A 19398-nucleotide genomic window follows, 5' to 3' on the forward strand; every position below is an offset into this window, starting at 1 on the left:
GCAGTGGTTCTGGGGACGCGCAGTCCTGTTTTTTCGCGATAATTTTCATCGTAAATGATCGTAAAAATTTATTCCAACTGGCATCGATCGATTTTATGAAGAGTAAAGCGTCATTTATTTACTATTTTTGAAATTTGCTCGCGTTATCTAAATTGAAAATAGTAAAAATATACTGATAAGTCCAGCCCATAGCACTACTGCTCGGCTGGCACGCGTTCGATAAAAAAAAAACTTTTTAAATGATCAATTATCTATCTTTCCGCAGCCGGCTGCCTAAGATTTAAAATTTTCAACCGATAAACAAAATGCTCATGGTCACATCACTGCCACTCGTGAATCCTGACCTCATACCCATCTACTAACCCCCTCAAAACTCATGTGATACTTTGTCGGAGATGCAGTCGATTGGGCGGTCTCTATCACTCAAGTATCGGACTAACATTCCCATCCACTTCCCCGTGACCCTACCACTGGTCGTGGCCGGCGCCGGTATTGATCAGCATGATAGGGGCCTTTGAGAAGTTGCGAGGAAAGATAGCTCCCACTTATCTTCCACGGCTCGTGGATGTAACTTCTGGAGATCCTGGTCAATAACGGAGTAGCAACTGCGGGTGGGCACCTATGCCTATGCCTATGCCTATGCCTATACTTTTATATGTTTTCATCAAAATTTTGAATTTTTTTGGCAAAATATTTTTTTGTCCTCTGGTTTTTTGGCGACATAAACTTTGAAAAAAATTTGCAGCGCCCTCACCAGAAGTTAAAAAAAATGACACAAACTAGCTTGAAGTACCGTAAACCGGGGTGAATTTGATAGGATTTGAATTTATTGTTGAAATATTTTCAACACGTTTTTTTTTTGGAAAAAAAGTTTCTTCAACATCGCTTTAAAAAAAGTTCCTTTAAAAAATCCTATTCTGAATTCCGGGGTATTATCAAAGTCTGAGTTCTTATTTAAATCAGATTTAAAGCTTCAAATTTGATTTTTACCTCAAATATACAATCACTGATGTTGCTGGTATAGTTTTAAAGAAATAAAAATCTTATTTTTTTTTATTAGGTTATCTAAATATTTATAAAATTTAGGTAAAATTGTCAAAAATCAAACCATCCACATTAACAACCCCCGGGTCTTTTGTGGTCTCTATTGCAAGTTTCTGCTCGAACCTAGGAGTCCGAAGGCTTGAATGGGGAGAGCACCCAAACCTCTTTTTACTCCAAGTAACCTTCCACCCCAGTGTTTGAACTGACGACCTTTGGATTGCTAGTCCAACCGCCACCAGCGATTCCACCGGAGTAGGCTTGGTTTGGTGTGTTGTTTGTACTTGTGGCATGGAGACGACTCCTACACCTGGAATGACTTAACGGCCTAACAACCAAGGCCGGGACCGACATTTTACTTCCTCATTCGTTGCAGCAGATGGGAATCGAACCCAGAATCATCCGCTTACAAAGCGGACAGCGTAACCATTCGGCCACGCACTGTAAAATTGTAAAAAGTCTGAATTTTGCCTAAAATTCTTCAAAACAAGTTTTTTTTTTCAAATAACATTTGCGATTCATATTGCATTTTAAACTAAATCCGAAGCACGAATCAAAAGTTTTTGAATTTTGTGAAATTTGAAAATGCTTATAAATTTGAAGACTTTATTTGAATTATGTTTTTAAAAGAAATAATTTTCAAACTCATTTTACCTTCTTCTAATGGAAAATTGTCCATAGAATCCGGAAATGCTTACGAATAGGAAAACATTCGAAGTCATTTTCATCGAGAAAATCATGACACTTTGAGAATATTAAAATACTGTTACTGCTCAACACTTTCTTAATTATAGTTAAGTAAGTTTTTAAACATTTCAAAATTTATTAAAACTTTTTCTTGAAGTACTTTGTACACTTCTCTAACACGGTCAGTAATCAGTCAGTTAATTTGTACCGTAAAACGAGGTGACTTTGATAGGTTTGCGATTTTTCCGCAAAATGAAGAGTACATTTGAAATACGTACGGAATGGTTTAGAATCATTCTGACCGTGGTAGAGAAGTGTTCAAAGTACCTCAAGAAGAAATTTTCATAAAATTTAGAAAAAAATAAACTGTTAGTTAACTATAGTTAAGAAAATGTTGATGAAAGTTATTATTTTAAACTTCTCAAAGTGTCATGATTTTCTAAATGAACATGATTTTGAATCGGAAAACGGAACGGATTTTCGGATTCTTTTATAATTTTCCACTAGAAGAAGGTTAAATAAGTTTCAAGGTTAAGCCGTTGATCATTTTCGAAGAAAATTGATGATTCATCACTCTAAAATTCTCTGTATTAAATACAATTTAACGCACTTCTGCACCAAAATGAATCAGCAGGTGCCGGTTGTTGCCTTCTTGAAGCCACTGAAAGAATGTTGGGTCTAAACCAAATGTGTTTCTAAATTTATATAATTTTGTGGTACAATAACATTGCAAGGAATGGGATAATCGTTACCAAAAAGAATCAGCATGTGTAGGGCACTATTTTAAACAACTTGTAGAAGAAATTTTGTGAAAATATTGATAGCGACGCAAAATTTATATCTTTGAACAAAAAATCATGGCAATGATGGAAGTCTTCACGTTAAAAAAATAAAAAAATGTGTTTTTGAAATACAATTAAAAAAAATCTCCTAATTTATAGGCAATTTCAGTTGAACAAATTTCATGTAAAATGTGAAAACTTGTGATTCGTGCCTCGAATTCAGTATAAAATGCAATATAAATCGATAATTTTATTTAAAAAACTGTTTTTAACAAATTTCAGGCAAAATTCCGTCTATTTAGCAAACTTACCTTAAATATGTATGTGTTTTGTTAAAAAGCTTATAAACATAGTTAACTAAATATAAAATTAGTTTTTTTTCCTTAAAAACTATATCAGCTACTTTAGTGATGGTACATTTAACGAACAAATAAAGTTTTAACATCTTAAATATGATTTAAAAAATAAAAACTATGACTATCAAAGTCACCCCGGAATTTTGACTAAGAATTTTTAAAGTAACTATTTTTCTAAACACTATTGAAAAAACTTTTTTTCAAAAATAGTACATGGACTACCCGTGAACCTACCCCAGTACATGTTTAAAAAAAATATCTTGAGAAAAACCTTACCTGTTGGAAAATATACCAAAAACAAATTGAAACCCTATCAAAGTCACTCCGGTTTACGGTACTCTTCAGTTTGCGGAAAAACCTCAAACCTATCAAAGTCACCCCGGTTAATGGTATTTGTATTTGACACAGCATCAATATTTACTTGAAGAATTCACTCATATCGATCAGATTTCGTAGTTTTATCAGGGGTACGGACAATTATTTGACCTCCTTTTTAAGAATAAGTTATTTTTACAAATTCAATGACAGAATCTTGAAGAGGTCACTCTGTCGCGTCGATTGATGTATGAAAGCTGGTACATTAGTCGATTTGTATGTACTTTTACATAAAAAAAAGTTTTAGTGTGTTTTGTTGCATGATCTTTTCTGAAAAAGAACCGACAGCAATTTTGTACAAATTTGACGTTTGCGGAGGGTGGCGAATTGTTTCATTATGTCACTGCCTGAATTTTTTTTTTTTTGAATTATAACAATTTTTTTTTGATCAAAATTTGACCAAGTCTTTTTCCAAAACAAACGCCGCCCCCCGCTCAACATCCAAAACATTCCACTCCCGCTCCCCCGCCTGCTCTCACTCAGTCTTCTTCTTCACGCTACTTTTTTCTTTTGCCCACCATCGCATCGTTCTCTCTCCCACAGTGCACCTGTGTGTGGTGTGGCAATGAAACAAAAAAACGAAACAGAACGTTTTTGTTTGTGTTGATCGACGAGCCGGCACTTTACGAGCGTGTGTGTGTGCGTGGTCGCCCGGCAACAAGCACTCTTCTTTCGACGTTCTTGGTTGATGTTTTGATGATGTTGGAAAACAGTGAGCGAGTGTGAGTGACCGCCGGCGAGGGTGTGTGGGTGAGCGAGAGTCACCTTTCAAAAGGGCGCATCGTGGTTCGGTGGGGGAGATTGCGGATTTTGGGTGGGAAAAGTCAAAGTTTGAAGCAATTGTGGGGAGCGGAATTAAAGTGTGACGCCACTTTCAAACCATTCCGGCGGAATCATTTTTCGCGGGAGCTCTTGGGCGGCTCGCCGGCGAGCTTGGCCGGTTCATTGCTTCAGTGTCACTGCTCGCGAGTGGCAGGATTTTCTTCTCGCTCTCGCGCCGGTCCGTTTCGCACGCGAGAGAGTCGCGACGCCGTCGGAGAGAAGGAGAGCCGCCGCCAGTGAGAGAGTGAGTGAGAGCGAATCGGGGGAAAAAAAGGTCCAAAGCGGAGCTCGCGAAACACAGTTTTGTGCTGATCGTTTGGAGTTTCGGGATTCGGGTTCGTCAGTTGCTTTTCAGACCGCCTCTGAACAGCACGCGTTTTCTGCGGAGCAGAAATAAAGAAAAAAAAAAGGTTTTTTTTTGTGAGGAGACCAAATTTTGTTCTGAGTCCCTTCTCAGTGGGAAGGAGGACGGTTTTGGGAGCGGATTTTTTTGGTTCTCGCGCGCGCCAAGTTTCCCACACACGAAAAGTGACCAAGTGTCGGCGAAAATTTCCCGCGGAAATTTAAGTATTTTGCCTCTAAAGTGAGTGCCGGCAAAGTGGAGGAAAACCGGTGGCGATCAACCAAAAAAAAAAAGAAGCCATTTTGGAAAAGAGTGGCCGCTAAGTGAACGCAACGCCTACTAAGGTGGGCAAAACCTGGATACCAAAAGCCGCAAAAGAAAGTTACAACTCCGAGAAAAAAAAGTGTCTAAAAAACAAAAAGGTGGTGTTACACTGTGAGAAAAAAATAAAGTTAAAAGTTTTCCAAAACACCAAAACAGCAGCACCTTCCCCGAAGGGGTGTCATGCCGGTAAGGAAAACAACGCAAACTAGCAGAAGATTAGTAAGCGATTTGCGAGTGACTAAGATATCGACGCCTACTGCGGCACCTCTGGGCCAAGAACAACACCAGGAAGAATCCGTGACAGTTAGCAACGTAAAGAAGAAAAAGTCGTCTTCGCCGCGGCCAACAAAGAAGCCCGCCGCGAAGAACAATAGCAAACAGTCGTCAACAACAACATCAGCGACAGTGTTGGGTGTTGTAGTGGTGGTGCACAACAATCGAACAAAAGGGCCCCAGTTTGGTGAATAATTTTGCCCTGGACCGCGCAATAGGGTCGGTTACCACACGTTATTTCTCAGTGACTTTAGGAAAAAAATTGTAAAGTTACGCCTAAAAAAAGGTTGGTGAAAATTTGCCAACGCGAAAAAAATTGTTGAAAACAAAAGTTTAGTGTAAAACACGCAACTCTTCGGAATTCAGCAGTGCTTCGGAACGTCTGAAAGCGGTTCGATTCTTCGTTTGGAAAAATGTAAGTTGAAAAAAATAAAAATTAAAAAAATCAAAACTTAGTAGACTGCGACTTTTTGCCCGACTGGGATTGAGCTGTCTGATCCCAGTTGAGAAATTCTGTTTGCGTTCTGGATCAAAACCGGTTCGATTGATTTTGCCATATTGTAGCCAAATTTAAGGCGATTTGCGTGGGAAGTTTGCAGAATTTGCGATGCCGCGAAAAAATCTTTGTTTTGGTAAAAATTTAGATTTTTTTTTTAAGTTTATTTTTTTTGCTTAAAAATTTCAAGAAGTTTTAAATTTTAAAATTTATCTCCTCCTCAAAAATAAAAAATAAATAAAATCTCATAAAAATTGGTGAAAATAAAAAAAACTCGATTTCTTAATTTATCGCAACTGGAATCAATCGTCCGATCCCAGTGCGAAATTCTGTCGTAGAACTGGATCAGAACCGGTTCGATTTATTTTACCTTATTTTAGCATAATTGAAAGCGATTTCCGTGGGAATTTTACTGACTTGAAAGAGATATCGCAAAAAAAATTGTTGTGATAAAAATTTAGAACTTTTATTTTTTTTTTTTTTTTGCTTAAAACTTGAAAATCATGAAAAAAAATCATTTTTTTTCCTTAATAAAAAAAATAATGAATATTGATGAAAGTTTAAAAAAATCTCGACTTCTTAACTTATCGCAACTAGGATAAGTCGTCTGATCCCAGTGTGAAATTCTGTCGTAGAACTGGATCAGAACCGGTTCGATTTATTTCACCATATTGTGGCGTTTTTTGTGGGAATTGTGCAGATTTTAAGGAATGATGATGCGAATCATATTAGTTGTGGTAGAAACTTAAAAATTTATAAAGTTTTTTTGCATTAAAATTTTTAAATTAAAAAAAAAATCAAACTTATTTTTTTAAAGCAACAAATTTTCAGTAATAAAAAAAAACTGATAAAAATCGGCGAAAATTTAAAAAAAAATCTCGACTTCTTAATTTATCGCAACTGGGATTAATTGTCCGATTCCAGAGCGAAAATATTTCTTAAAACTGGATCAGAACCGGTTCAGCCGATTTGATAAAATTGCTACTTTTTTGTAATAAAGGAAAAACAAGAATTTGCTTGAAATTTTTGAAAATATATTCGTTCTACCACTTTAAAAAATAAAATTGAAATAATCATCGTTTTTTTTAACAAAAAAAATAAAATGGGACGGTTTTATTTTTTTTTAATCCCAGTGATAAATTCTGTCTGAATACAAGACTAAAGTCGGTTCAACCGATTCGACCAAATTACAGCAACATTTAGATAGGATTGACTTGCTTTGAAATTGGCTTGAAATTTGTTGGAAAAATAACAAATTTGACAAAAAAAAAAAAAAAAATATGCTTGACAGTACAAATTCAAAAGGATAAAATTGTCCAACTAAAACTACAAAAAATAGGTTTTAATGGGAAAAATTGTCAAGGCAAACTTAAAAAATTTGTGAAATTATTGATAACTTTTTTAAATGTGAAGTTTTCTGAACTTTTACCAATTTGATTAAAAAGTCTATTTTTTTGTAAAAATTAACAAAAATTGCCCTGAAAAATGTTTCCATTTTCAAATTTCAAACAATTTTCAGCAAAACACTTTCAAGTTTTCACTTGACTTCAACCACTTAACAATTCTGGAAAAATACCACCAATTTTCCCTCCCAAAACTCCTCTCTCGCACCATCTTTCACCGCACACAAATTTCCTCCATTCACTGTGCGAATTTAAATCGAAATTTTACGCAAATTTCCGCCGCACTTCCATATGGCACTTTTTCCCAAGTTGCTGCAATCGAAGAAAAAAAAAGGGTCCCAAATATCTGGAACACGAAACGCCGGTTTGCTCTCAACTCTCTCGGCTTCGATCCGGAACGCATGCCCTATCGGAAAGAGAGTGAGATGTGCGAGACCTCCTCCTTCGCTCCGCAAGCTCCAAAAATAGGCGCGATTTTTATATAATTTAAAAGGGAACGACCCAATTTTTTCCGGTGGAATCAATACGTGTCACGTAACGCAAATGTCAAAAGTTGACGTTTCGACTCGAAAAAAAAAATCGCGATGATTTCTTGAAGGTTTGGTTTTTGGTGGAACGTCAAAACAAATTAAATTTTTTTGACATTCAAAAATTGCAACTGAGCTAACGATGACGTTTCGTCCCGACTTCTTCAGGGTCATTATTTTGGCGGTTTGTCAAAATTCACAGTGAAATCGATTTTTTTTTCGGATTCTATCAACAACATTTCAAATTGACGGTTCCCCCCCTCCAAATCCCCACCCTCTTGAGGGTATCGTAACCTCACGCTTCAAGCCCTCGTATCAATTATTGACGATAGTGGCGTAATCGGGGCTCCTTTCCGGACCTCGGAGTAGAGTCTCATTCAAGCCGTTTCCAACGGAATGGGGAAAAAAATCAATGCAGAGAAGTGAGAGAGGAGGAAAAAAGCCGGTATAAACATTCAGCCGGTTTTGCTGTGTGCGCGTCCCGCGCACCTCTCGACACTCCTCCGGAGTGTTTCGTCTTTCCTTCGAAATTACATTTTTGTTCCGTGCCCTCCTTAATTGGAGATTGTTATTATTAGATAAAGAGAGGTTCGATGTGTCGCGGTGGTTGCCTACTTCTGATAAGCGCTCGGCAGCACTCTTTGAGGTCGCGCGCGTTGATAAGATTCTCTCTCTCGCTGAAGAGGACCGGAAGAAGCCACTTGTCATCTTCCGACGACGACGTCGGATGCTTCAAATTTAGACGCGCGCGCGCGGTATTTTTGGCTCGACCTCGATTGTAATGTGTTGCTTTCTCTTCTCTTTCCTTTTTCTGCAGAACGGAGAGTGACCTGATGTTGGACATTAAGCGGGAAGCAACGACGACGATCCCGGACTTCAGGATGCCTTCGATCAAGCAGGAGGTCATCCCGCCGTACAGCTCGAGCTGGGAGGAGAACAACACGATCGAACACGAGTGGGACTCGTCGTTCCAGGTGATGCATATCGAGTCGTCCGAGTTCATGACGGCCGTGGCCGAGTTCGAGCAGCTCGATCCGGCCGGTCTAGGTTTAGGCCTGTGGCCCGACCAGCCGCAATCCCCGAAGCAGCAGATCCGCAACCACGACTGCATGTGGTCCGGAACGTGCGGCGACCAGTCGCACCCGGGCAAGTACTTCGGATGCGGAGGTAACCACAGTCACGGCCCTCAGCCCCAGCAGGAGGCCGCATTCAACACCGTCACGGCCGTCGCCGCGGCCAGCTTGAACAGCCAAAAGGCCACCACCATCCTTACCCCCTCGAACAGCTCCAACATTATCACACCAAAAATCAACCCCGCCAAGGCGGCCCAAATCCCCGCTGGACGGTCCCTCCTGATCAACCCCCGCGTCAAGCAGCAGCAGCAGGTCAGCCGCATCCCGAACGTCTCCACCCAAGACTTCCTCCGTGAGCGCGAGTCCACCGCGACGCACGTCCGCCCGGACACCCCGCTCAGCCTGGACGAAGATCCGCCAGAGTTCAAGCACAACATCGACCTCGCAACCTGCACGATCGGCTCGAACCGCCTCAGCCTGACCGGATCGCGACACTACAACGCCAACGCCAACAACCGCCACCACCAGCACCACGACGACGCCTCCTCCAGCCGGATCATCAACATGCTCAAGGAGCAGCTCGAGGACACCGAGGGCAGCCTGCGGCCGTACATGACCAGCTCGAGCGGCGAAATTGGCTCGCTCACCGACCTGCTGAACGACCTGGAGGAGATCGAGGGCGACGACGTGGACAGCAGTCACGGTGACGAGGAGCTGGACTCCGACACCGAGTCCAACAGCAGTCGGAGTAGTAAAGGGGGCGGCATGCCCGGCGGGTACACCCACGCCCACGACAACTCCTCCTCCAGCAGCTCGTCCTCGTCCTCGTCGTATGAATACCAGGGAACGCACGTTGGTGATCACAGTTACACGTTGCCCAAGAAGCGCTACAACCTCAACGAGCTCGGCGTCCAGACGCCGTCCGATTCCGGTAAGTTTCGCACTTTGAATCCTCTTCAAAATGTCAAAAATATGTTTGAATAGCTGAACCGGTTCATGAAAAAACCCTCAAAAATCTTGTTACAATTTTTCGAAACGTCAAAAATTGTATCTCGTATCAAAATTGAACAAAAAATTTCAGGAAGCCTTCAAATCTAGCAAAAACAATCATTAAAAATTTAACCGGTTCAAAAACCCTTAAGAAGAACCCTTTAAGTTGGTCGAAACGTCAAAAAATTGATCTCGCTTCAAAATTGATTTTTTTTTTCAAACTTTAAAATCCAGAAAAACACAATAAAAATTTAACCGATTCAAATACCCTCAAGAAGACCCCTTAAAATTGATCGAAACGTCGAAAAATTGTTCTCGTTTCAGAATTGTCAATTTTTAAACCTTCAAATCTAGAAAAAAGACTTAACAAATTTAACCGGTTCAAAAACCCTCAAAAAGATCACTTAAAATTTGGTCGAAACGTCGAAGATATCCTCACTTTTGAATTGAATAACTTTAATCTTTCAAAAGTCTCAAAACTGGTCAAATTGGGCGTCAAAAAAATTTAACCGGTTCAATCGCCCTCAATCAACACGATCCATGACTTCTACTCCGAAAATTTCTGACGGGGTCATGGAAACCTTCAACACTGTTTAAAAGTTTAATTTTATTTTTTAAACATTAAAATCTAGAAAATAAACATTGAAAATTAAACCGGTTCAAACGCCCTCAAGAAGACCCCTTAAAATTTGGTCGAAACGTCGAAGATATCCTCACTTTTGAATTGTCTAGTTTTAATCTTCCAAAAGTCTCAAAACTGGCCAAAATTGGGCATAAAAAAAAATAAAATAAAAAATTAACCGGTTCAATCGCCCTCAATCAACACGATCCATGACTTCTACTCCGAAAATTTCTGACTGGGTCATGGAAACCTTCAACACTGTTTTAAAGTTTAATTTTATTTTTTTAAACCTTAAAATCTCTGGTCCAAACTTGGAGTTCGAAAACTGATAAAAAATACGATTTAAAAAAAAAAATAACCGGTTCAAAACCCCTCCCAAAATAATGTTTGACTTCTACTCTAAATATTCCTGACTAAGTCAAAACAGCCAAAAAAAAATCTTTAAATTAAAAATTTGATTTAAAAGCTGGAACCTCTCCAGTTGGTCGAAACGTCGAAATTGACAAATTTCAATCTTAGACCTCAAAAAGCCCGGTATTACGCAAAATAAAAATTGAACCGGTTCAAACGACGCCCTCCCAAAATTATGCTCGACTTCTACCGGAAAATATCCCGACTGGGACGTCGACTTTGACAGCTCGACGAGTCCGAACAAAAGTCGGATTCCCAGAGTGAAAAATGTCAAAGAGGCGAATGAAAACCTATGTTTTTCGGTTCGCAACCGGTTCAAATGTCGCATTTTGACATTATCAAGATTGTTGTCAAGAAAATGGTCGGTAAATCCTGACAGGATAATAATTGTGAAAGGGTCCTCGAAAGAAGCAGTCGAAACCGGTAAAAGAGCTTTCTAAATTCTCTGACCGAATTCTGCCGGACATTTGACACCTGCTGTGAAACTTCCTGACTGGGACGTCTTTTTTGACAGCTCGACGATTCCAAACAATGCCGGATTCCCACATTGAAAAGTGTCGAAGGGGCGTACCAAAGCGATTGTTTTCGATTCGGAACCGGTTCAAAGGCTAGATTTTGCGATTTTTAAGCCCAATTTCGCAGGATTTTGACAGCTCGACACGCCCAACAGACGTCGAACTCCCACACTGAAAAATGTCCAATGGGCGAACGAAAAACGTTTTCGCAACCAGTCCAAACGGCTTTAAAGTCGCAACTTTTCCACAGCTCAGTTCCGCACGCAGTGAAAGTCGACGACTGCATCGTCGTCACTTGAATTCATCCATCACGACGACGACCAGCAAGCTTCCTTCCGGTTCATTTACTGCCGACGACGACGCCCTTCGTTTCTCCCCCTTCCACATTGCGGCAGGCAGGCGATGGAGACCTACCATCATTCAAGGGTTGTTGTCCCACACGCGACTACGACTTCCGTAAAAATCGATATTTCTTGCTCCCCCTCCTCAACCCCCCTCGCATTCTTCATTGCTCCCGGAGGAGAATTTCCAGGTTGACGTCACTAGGCGCGGTCTACGGTACTCGCGCTGGTACTAATAAAAAAGGGAGAAGAGAGTCATCTCTGAGTTTGTCGGAGAGCGTAGACATGCGCACGCATGTCGGGGTTGTGAAATCGTCTGCGTTGGCGGGAAAATTTTTCCGGCGTTTTTTGAAGGATGGAAAATTTTCACTTTTTGACGACGCGAAGCGTCGTACGAGAATTCCGGGAAAATTGTGTGAGCGTCAGAGAAAGAGAGAGCGTAAGGTGTGGCGCCCCCCTCCCTCCTCGTTTTTTTGGGAGGTAGTCGTCGCTCCCAAGGTCATGCCGGAGTTCATTACCCCTGGTGTAGATCCTGGAGCAGGGGGGACACGTTTTGCTACGTTATGTACTTCCAGGTTCGCAGGATTCCTTCGACCTTCGGGGAGATTCTCCGCAGTCCGCGCACACTTCCTAGAATCCCGGTTATTTATAGAGCTGCGCTGGTAGTGGTGTAGCGTACTAGAACCCGGCGCCAATTTCGCAATAATACATCTGCATCGCAGGGGTTGGTGGCCGCCGCCTGGCGGCGGAAGGTAGAATGTCTCGACTGACTCATCCCCCCACAGTTTGCTCACGCCAGAGTTATCCCGCAGGTTTTTGGGGCGTCGCCACTGCACTGCAGAATCCCCCCCCTGGTCCCGGTCAACCCTTCCCGTTGCCAGACAACAAAAAGTCGTCGCGATGATGAATCTTGACACTTGCCAGGCGGAAGTTTCGCCGGGGGTTTCAGTGTCTGGTTCCTGGTCTGGCGATGGGAATGGGAAAGTTCGATGGCACATCGTTTCGGTCGGGAGGGAGGGTCTGAGAGCGTTGTCTGGAGGATTTTCCCAGATTTTACGGGGGGTTTGCGGCGATTCTCACATAATTTAGCGCGCGCGCGAATTTTCTCAAGTTGCACGACCGGTTCAACGGTCTGGAAGACCCCGGGGTTCGAAACCTGTTTCCGGGAAACCGGAAATTGCGACTCGCAAATAAAGAAGATCTTCAGGATCGCGACGACTGCGTCGTCGTCGCCGCCGCGTCTGATGAGATTCATTCATCCATATTGAAGGCTGCGCTGCGGCGCAGCATAAATTTTAACCTCCAGACGGTCGGCTTTCACTTCGGAGAGCTACGCCCTGGCCACATATTTTATGCCGCGAGATTGAACTATTAGACGAAACTAGGTCGCTCTCAACCCGCCGCCGGTGAACGCCGTGACGCAACGCGGCCCAGACGGCGTTCGCCATTTTCGCCGTCTTCTACTTCTTCATTTTCTGCAAACTCTGCGTGTGCGTCTCGAGACCTTGTCTCCGAGACACGGCCGGTGCGTGTGGATTTTAAAGACCCTCGCGAAACCCCAACGGACAAAGTCAATTAGCGCCCCTTCTCCGAAAAAAAAATCCACGCACACAATGAGGCTGTAATTTGCGGTGCGTAGCCTGTCTATGTCGACTTTATGTCGACTGCGCGAACGCGTCTGCGACGCAAATCCAGCCGATTACAAATTTAAATTACAGAAACTGGCGAGTCGTAAAAAGCAGCCGCCGCCGCGGCCTTGACTTGGGTCATTGCGACGACGAAGTTCTAGCGCGTGAAACCGCGCGCGCTAGGCAAATTTACATATTTTGACTGTCGAAAATTAACCGGTTCCGAGCACTCAAACGTGAAGATTCGTGCAAAAATTGATTTTCTTTCGAAACCGACTTCCAAATCGAACCGATCGACATTTTCCAATCTGGGAATCGATCGATTTCGGCAAGCTGTCAAAATCGCATCCCAGTCGGGAAGATGTCGGGCTGGGGGTCAAAGTCTGCTTGATTTCCGGTTCGGTGTTGAATCAATTCAAAATCGACGGAATTGCACTGAAACAAGATTGTTTGTGAAATTTAATCATTTCTATGAATAATTCCACCTAAAATTTCTCAATTTAAACGAAAAATCGCCCCTTTTTGGGTGTACACCCGAAACGGGTTCCAGCTACGCCGCAATCAATCAACCCGCTCTTTTTATCAGCCGCCGCCGCCGCCTCAAGCCACGATTCCAGCCTCCCTCAATAGTGCACACGGCGGTCACACGGTCTGTCACGTGGACCGCCACAAGTCCCGTAGGATGATCTCCCGCTCCCTCTCTCGCTTGGCTAGGCCACAAATTCCTGACATATTTGTCAGGTTCTCCGCGAACAATTCTCTCCATCCGAGGATTGGGGAAGGTGGGGGCACCCAAAACAGGTTTGCCGCCGGCCTCCGGCCGCCCAAACTGGCTGCGTACTTTGCTCTCGCGAGCGAGATTTGCTCTCTCTCCGCGCTGGACCCCCGAAAGTCGCGTGTGAATAACTCTTGTGTAATCCGGTTGTGGTGATTTTTCGCAAACTCGAAAAAAAGAGCCGTTTGCTCTCTTCTTCGTTTTTTTTTTCGAGTGGCGTAGTGTTGTTCACCCGGCACACAAACACACGCGCGTTGGTCACACGTGAGTCAGACCGGTTTGTGTGAGTGTATTTGTACGAGCAAGAAGAAACGCAGAAGAAGGCGCAGAATTTCTGGCGCGCTGTTGCTAGGCGGAAAATGTATATTTAAAGGCCGCGTGCGGCCTCCACTCGCTCTCCGGCCGCCGCCGTCTTGGCCGCCCAAATTTCGCAGTGTGGGGTGAGTTGGAAAGGGCAATCGGGGCGGCGGCGGCTCCGCCGCTTGACCCTGGTGTGTTTCTCGCCCGCGTCAAGTTAAATGTGAACCAATTTGATTGGAATTTCTTGTAACGACCGCGAATGCTGCTGAATGGGGAAGGCGAATTTCACTCCCTTTCGCCGGCGTCTTCGACGGCTGATTTATTAATATGTGAGCGCGCGCGGAGGTTTAGAAAGTAGCCCCTTCGATATATACTTTTACCCGCCCCTTCCAATGCGCCTTTCACGCGCTACACGACAAAAATTCAAGCCGCCGGGGATTAATTGGAGCGCGCACTCTCGACTACCTCTTGCTCTTCGTCTTAATTTTGTGATACTGTCCGGTTATTGTCCAAATCAAAAAAATAGACGCGAACCAAAAAACGAGCAGAAAAGAACTCCCGCGGGCGGTTCACCTGCTGCTGCAGGAATTTCTTCTCCGCACCGCAAGTTCTGGGCTTGGAATCCGGTCCGCGGTTCCTTTCACTCGGGAGGCGCGCGAGCGCCGCGCGTCAATGTGGGTCAATGACACTTGGGCGGTGCGTGCGCGAACCGGTTCGCGTGACAGGTAGAATCGGCGATTTTGCGGGTGAGATTCGGATTGAAGTTGGTTCAAATGGAGCCAGTAGATCGAGTCTCAACTGTGGAAGAGCTTAATTTACGATTAGAATCATAAATCAAAACATTTCCAATTCCAAAACATTCTAGCCGAATTTAACTAGAAAACTTACTCCTGTTAGAAATAATGACGACTGGGGAATGTCAGAAAACCACTTCTGATAAAACTGATAATCGACTTAAAAAAATTACTCAGATTCATTGTCAATCTAATTTTATTGCAATCCTTCTATTAATTTTAAACGGTTTAAAATGCTATTAGAATTCTACTAGACTTTTGACCGCTTTAAAAAATGGTTAAAATTCTACTCTGTTTTTCAACCAGATCTAATTAAGTTCGATTGAAATTCTCTAGTCTCAATCCTACTCCAAATTTGAAACGGTTCAAAACGCTATAAGAATTCTACTACATTTCTAATCGTATTTTTGCAAACGGTCAGGATTCTACTAGAATCTTGTAGTGGTCCTCCTAAAAATTTCCAACAAAAATTGTCTGATAGAATTCTACTAGACTAATGTTGAACCGGTTCTAATGAGGGTAGATGATAGTTAATCCGCAATGATAAGTTCTTTTCTATTACCACATCTCAGTCAAATTTGTTCAAATTTGATTCTTCTAAGGATATTAATCTAAATTGAAGCTTTTTTTCTGATGATTTTTTTGAAGATTTTTTTTCACAAAAGTTTTCTTTTTTCGTTTTCAAACGGTTAAAATTGAGTTCGGAGAAGATTTGTTTATAGAATTTGATAAAAGCTAGAAAACTTGACTATTTTGATTAGTTTTGTTATACATTAATAATTTTTTTGTCGTGTTTTTTTTAACAAAATTTATTTATTCTGATTTTACTAGACAAGTGAAGAACCGGTTCAAATAATGTAGGATTTAAAAAATAAACAATCAGTAAGCATAATTTTTTTATGAAATTAATGGGAGGTCAAGACTACTGTTGGACCGGTTCAAGTTGAATAAGAATGCAGCGTACGAATTATGCTAGTAATTTTGATTAAATTGTTTGATAATTTCAATCGAAAATTTCGTATTCATTTCTGACAGTTCCCAGTCGTGAAAATTCTTAGCAGAAGTTAGTTGTCCAGTTCAATTCGGATAGAATTGAACCGGTTCAATTTAAATAAAATTAAATTTGAATAGGATTGCACTTGAATAAGTTCCCAGTCGAGACGATTTCTATCAGGTGGTAATTGTCTGGTTGAATTCTACTAGCGTTTTGAATCGGTTTGAATTTAGTAAGGTTTCCAGTCAGCTCAATTCGAATTCTGAAAAGGAACTCACACGGAACCGGTTGTTGCATTTCAAATGGAATTCGTGTACGATTCTAATTAAATTCTGTTTCAGTTCTTGAATTGAGTTGACTAGGAATCATAAGATTTATTTGAATAATTTTAATTAGAAACGATTTTTTCTGGAACTTTCCAGTCCCGATGAGTTTTGAACAGAAGCTGTCAGTCCAGACCGATTTAAATTGAGTCGAATTACACTGAAATAAAAATGCTAGAATTTTTTTTTGTTTGTTGATGTTTTCAATCAGAAGCGACGTTTTTTTGACGTTACCCAGTCGAGAAAAATTCCAGCCCAAGTTAGGAGGCTAGAAAAAAATCAGATTGAGTTGAACCGGTTCAATTTTAATGCGATTGCACTGAAACAAATCCACTCCTCAGCTTTACAAACCTCAACTAATCAACCATTTTCCCCTCTCCCTTCTCCCCCAACAGAGGAAGAAATCGACGTGGTCTCGATCGGCGAGAAGAACCTGCCGACCAACCCGACGCCCCGCGACCGCCGCGCCCTCCAGAGCCGGGTCGCGCACAAGATCCGCAAGCAGGCCGCCGGCGTGTCCTCGCACCACCAGCACCGGCGGCGCCACTCGGACGACGAGTCCGGCTACCAGCAGCAGTTCAGCAGTGGCGTGGCCGGCCCCAGCTTCCAGAGTCCGGGCAAGTACGGCCTCTCGCCCAACTATCTGACGCCGGCCAGCTCGACGAGCATTTCCGGCACGAACACCCCGCTGCCGGTGAACTCGCGCAAGCGCCCCAGCAAGGACGACCGCAAGAACCGGCACGGAAGTGGCGGCCACCGCAGCAACAAGAAGCAACGCAGCGGATCGGTTCCGAGCGGAAGCAAAAAGTCGCCGTCGCAGATGGCCATGGCGCCTGCGGCGGCGGCGATCGCTCCCGCGACCGAGTCCTCCGAGGAGCAGGAAACGCTGGAGAAGCGCAACCTGCACAACGACATGGAGCGGCAGCGGCGGATCGGGCTGAAGAATCTGTTCGAGGAGCTGAAGCGGCAGATTCCGAGCTTGCGCGAGAAGGAGCGGGCGCCGAAGGTTAATATTTTGAGGGAGGCGGCGCAGCTGTGCAACCGGTTGAACCGGGAGCAGGAACAGCTGAACGCGCTGCGGAAGCAGCAGCAGAGGTTGTACGCCCGGGTGCGGCAGCTGCGGACGTCGCTGCACTCGCAGCGGAGGACGATGGATTAAGCGAGAATGGGAGAGAGCGAGAGAGTCGGAAACAAATGTGATTTCAGGATTAAGTGTACGTGAGACGGGAGAGGAGAGGAGAGAGCGGAGAGAGGAGAGAACCCCAGGTGCCAATAAACAATAGAGCGAGAGAGCGAACGCGTGAGAGTGTGTGCGAGAGCGGAAAATTTGTTGTTAAAAATAGTTGTTGAAGCGCGCGAGAAGCAAGAGAGAAGAAGAAGAAAAAACCACAATCCAAAGCAAGCAAAACGGCGCGCTGTTGAGGATCGGGGAGAACAATAGCACGGCTGACGCTCAAGTAAGTAATCCCTTCTTTTTAAATTGATTGCAAACAATCAACTTTAAAGAAAATTTGAAAAGTACCAACTTGCAAATTGGTACCACCAGAATTAATCTTAATGGTCAAAGATAGGTTTGAGTTAAAAATACGCTTGCAAAGCAATTGAACGATAACGATTTAAAAAAGAGAAAACAAAACAAAATTATTCTGTATACATACTATATATAAATCTATATTATATTACAAGAAATTTGACATTAGAGTTAGAGAGAGTTGCTACAGATTGCATATTACAGATTTAACATCGGGGGAGAAAGAAACGTAAAAAAACCTTTAAAATTGAAATGAATTATATTAAAACTGTGTGAACTTCTCACTTCATGATAAAAACAAACAAACAAACAAAACAAGCAAACCAACATTATTTTTTTTCTTATTGGAAAATCAACGCTAGCGTTAAGTTGCTTAGATTAGCCCACTCTCTCTCTCTCGTAAGAGAGAGTGATTGATTTCTGTTGAGGAATCTAACTTTAAAGAAAGAAAAACTACCCTTTAAAAAAACTAAAAATATGCTCTAAACAATAATTACGAATAAACACAGCAACTCCTACTTATGTAAAGTAAATTGAAATCAATAAAAACAACAACAACAGCAACATCTTAGTGATTAGAGAGAGCGAGAGAACGAAGCGCGCGACGATTGTTTGACCCAGTTTTTGTAAAACCCCTTTTCTTTGAACGCTAGTTTTAGTACGCGCGCGCGCTCGCGCGGTCTAGTTTTTAGTACTTGTAAATATCAGAGATCAGAAATAAAAAAAAACACACCCCCCCACACACACACACACAAACCTACGACAACTCGCATTTTTTAGAGAGAGGGAGAGAAACAACAAATTTGATAATGTTTACGCAGTGAATTTTAGGCTAACAAAACTACTATTACCTATATTATACTGTTTTTTAGGATTACAACAATTTTTTTTTGCGACCTTTGATAGAGAGAAAGAAACACAAACAACTACTTTAATTTCATTAAGTTTATTTTTATTACCGAAATTGGAATTAAAAAACAAAAAAGTGGACAAAAATAAAAAATACACAAAACACAAAACAAACAAAAATTGCAAATCTTTATTTTTATTCGCCGCTTCCCTTTTTTCTCCTCTTGGTTCTGGTTTCGTTGAGTTTCGCTTTTCGCTTTGCCTTCTTGAATTCGTGTTTTGCCGAAAGTTCTTCTTTGGTTCTTTTTTGTTTTCGTTGCGTGCAGGCGTAAGTATGTTTCGTCGCTGGTGAAGAAAAAAACTGTCGTTTGATTCCGTTTCCAGCAGGTTGAAATTTTAAGTTTCATTTTCGGGTAAGATTTCTGCTTCAAAATTGACTGAAATTTCAAAATGATGACAGTTTTTTTTGTTAAGTTTACCATTTTTACTAGCATTCTTCGAAAAATAAAGTTAAAAACTAAATTCAAGTTCGTTTGAGTTCAAATGTAACCTTGAACCGGTTCGAGACGGTCAGTCTGACATTTCTCAGACTGGGATTTTCATGTTCGGTCGACATTCCGCGAGCTGTCAAACTCCCAGCTGTGATGATTTTTGGCAGAGGGTAAGTGTCGGGCAAAATTAGAGCAGTACCGAAATGTGCACTGAAATAAGTTCGATCGTGAAATTTATTCGTTTTTCTGATTGATTTAGTCACCAAATTTGGGAAACTTCGTTTTTTTTTCTAAGATAATTTGTCGTTTTGATTTGCATCGATTAATTTCGG

General features: G+C 42.1%; 1 protein-coding gene across 2 annotated transcripts in view; it reads left to right on the forward strand.

Annotated features, from left to right (window-relative positions):
• LOC120421060 (myc protein) overlaps positions 1-18755 on the forward strand; it is a 138364-nt gene extending 119609 nt beyond the window's left edge. Inside the window, exons 1-3 of one of the 2 annotated variants that reach the window (XM_039584205.2) lie at positions 4155-5418; positions 8247-9433; positions 16591-18755. In XM_039584205.2, coding sequence (XP_039440139.1) covers positions 8263-9433; positions 16591-17354 — 1935 coding nt within the window. In that variant the 5' untranslated portion in view covers positions 4155-5418; positions 8247-8262 and the 3' untranslated portion in view covers positions 17355-18755. Of the gene's footprint in view, positions 1-4154; positions 5419-8246; positions 9434-16590 lie in introns of those variants that run through there. The other variant, XM_052706379.1, reaches the window with a different exon arrangement.
• Positions 18756-19398: the final 643 nt, after the last annotated feature.

The sequence above is a fragment of the Culex pipiens genome, chromosome 1 (assembly GCF_016801865.2).
Source record: "Culex pipiens pallens isolate TS chromosome 1, TS_CPP_V2, whole genome shotgun sequence".
NCBI lineage: Eukaryota > Metazoa > Arthropoda > Insecta > Diptera > Culicidae > Culex > Culex pipiens.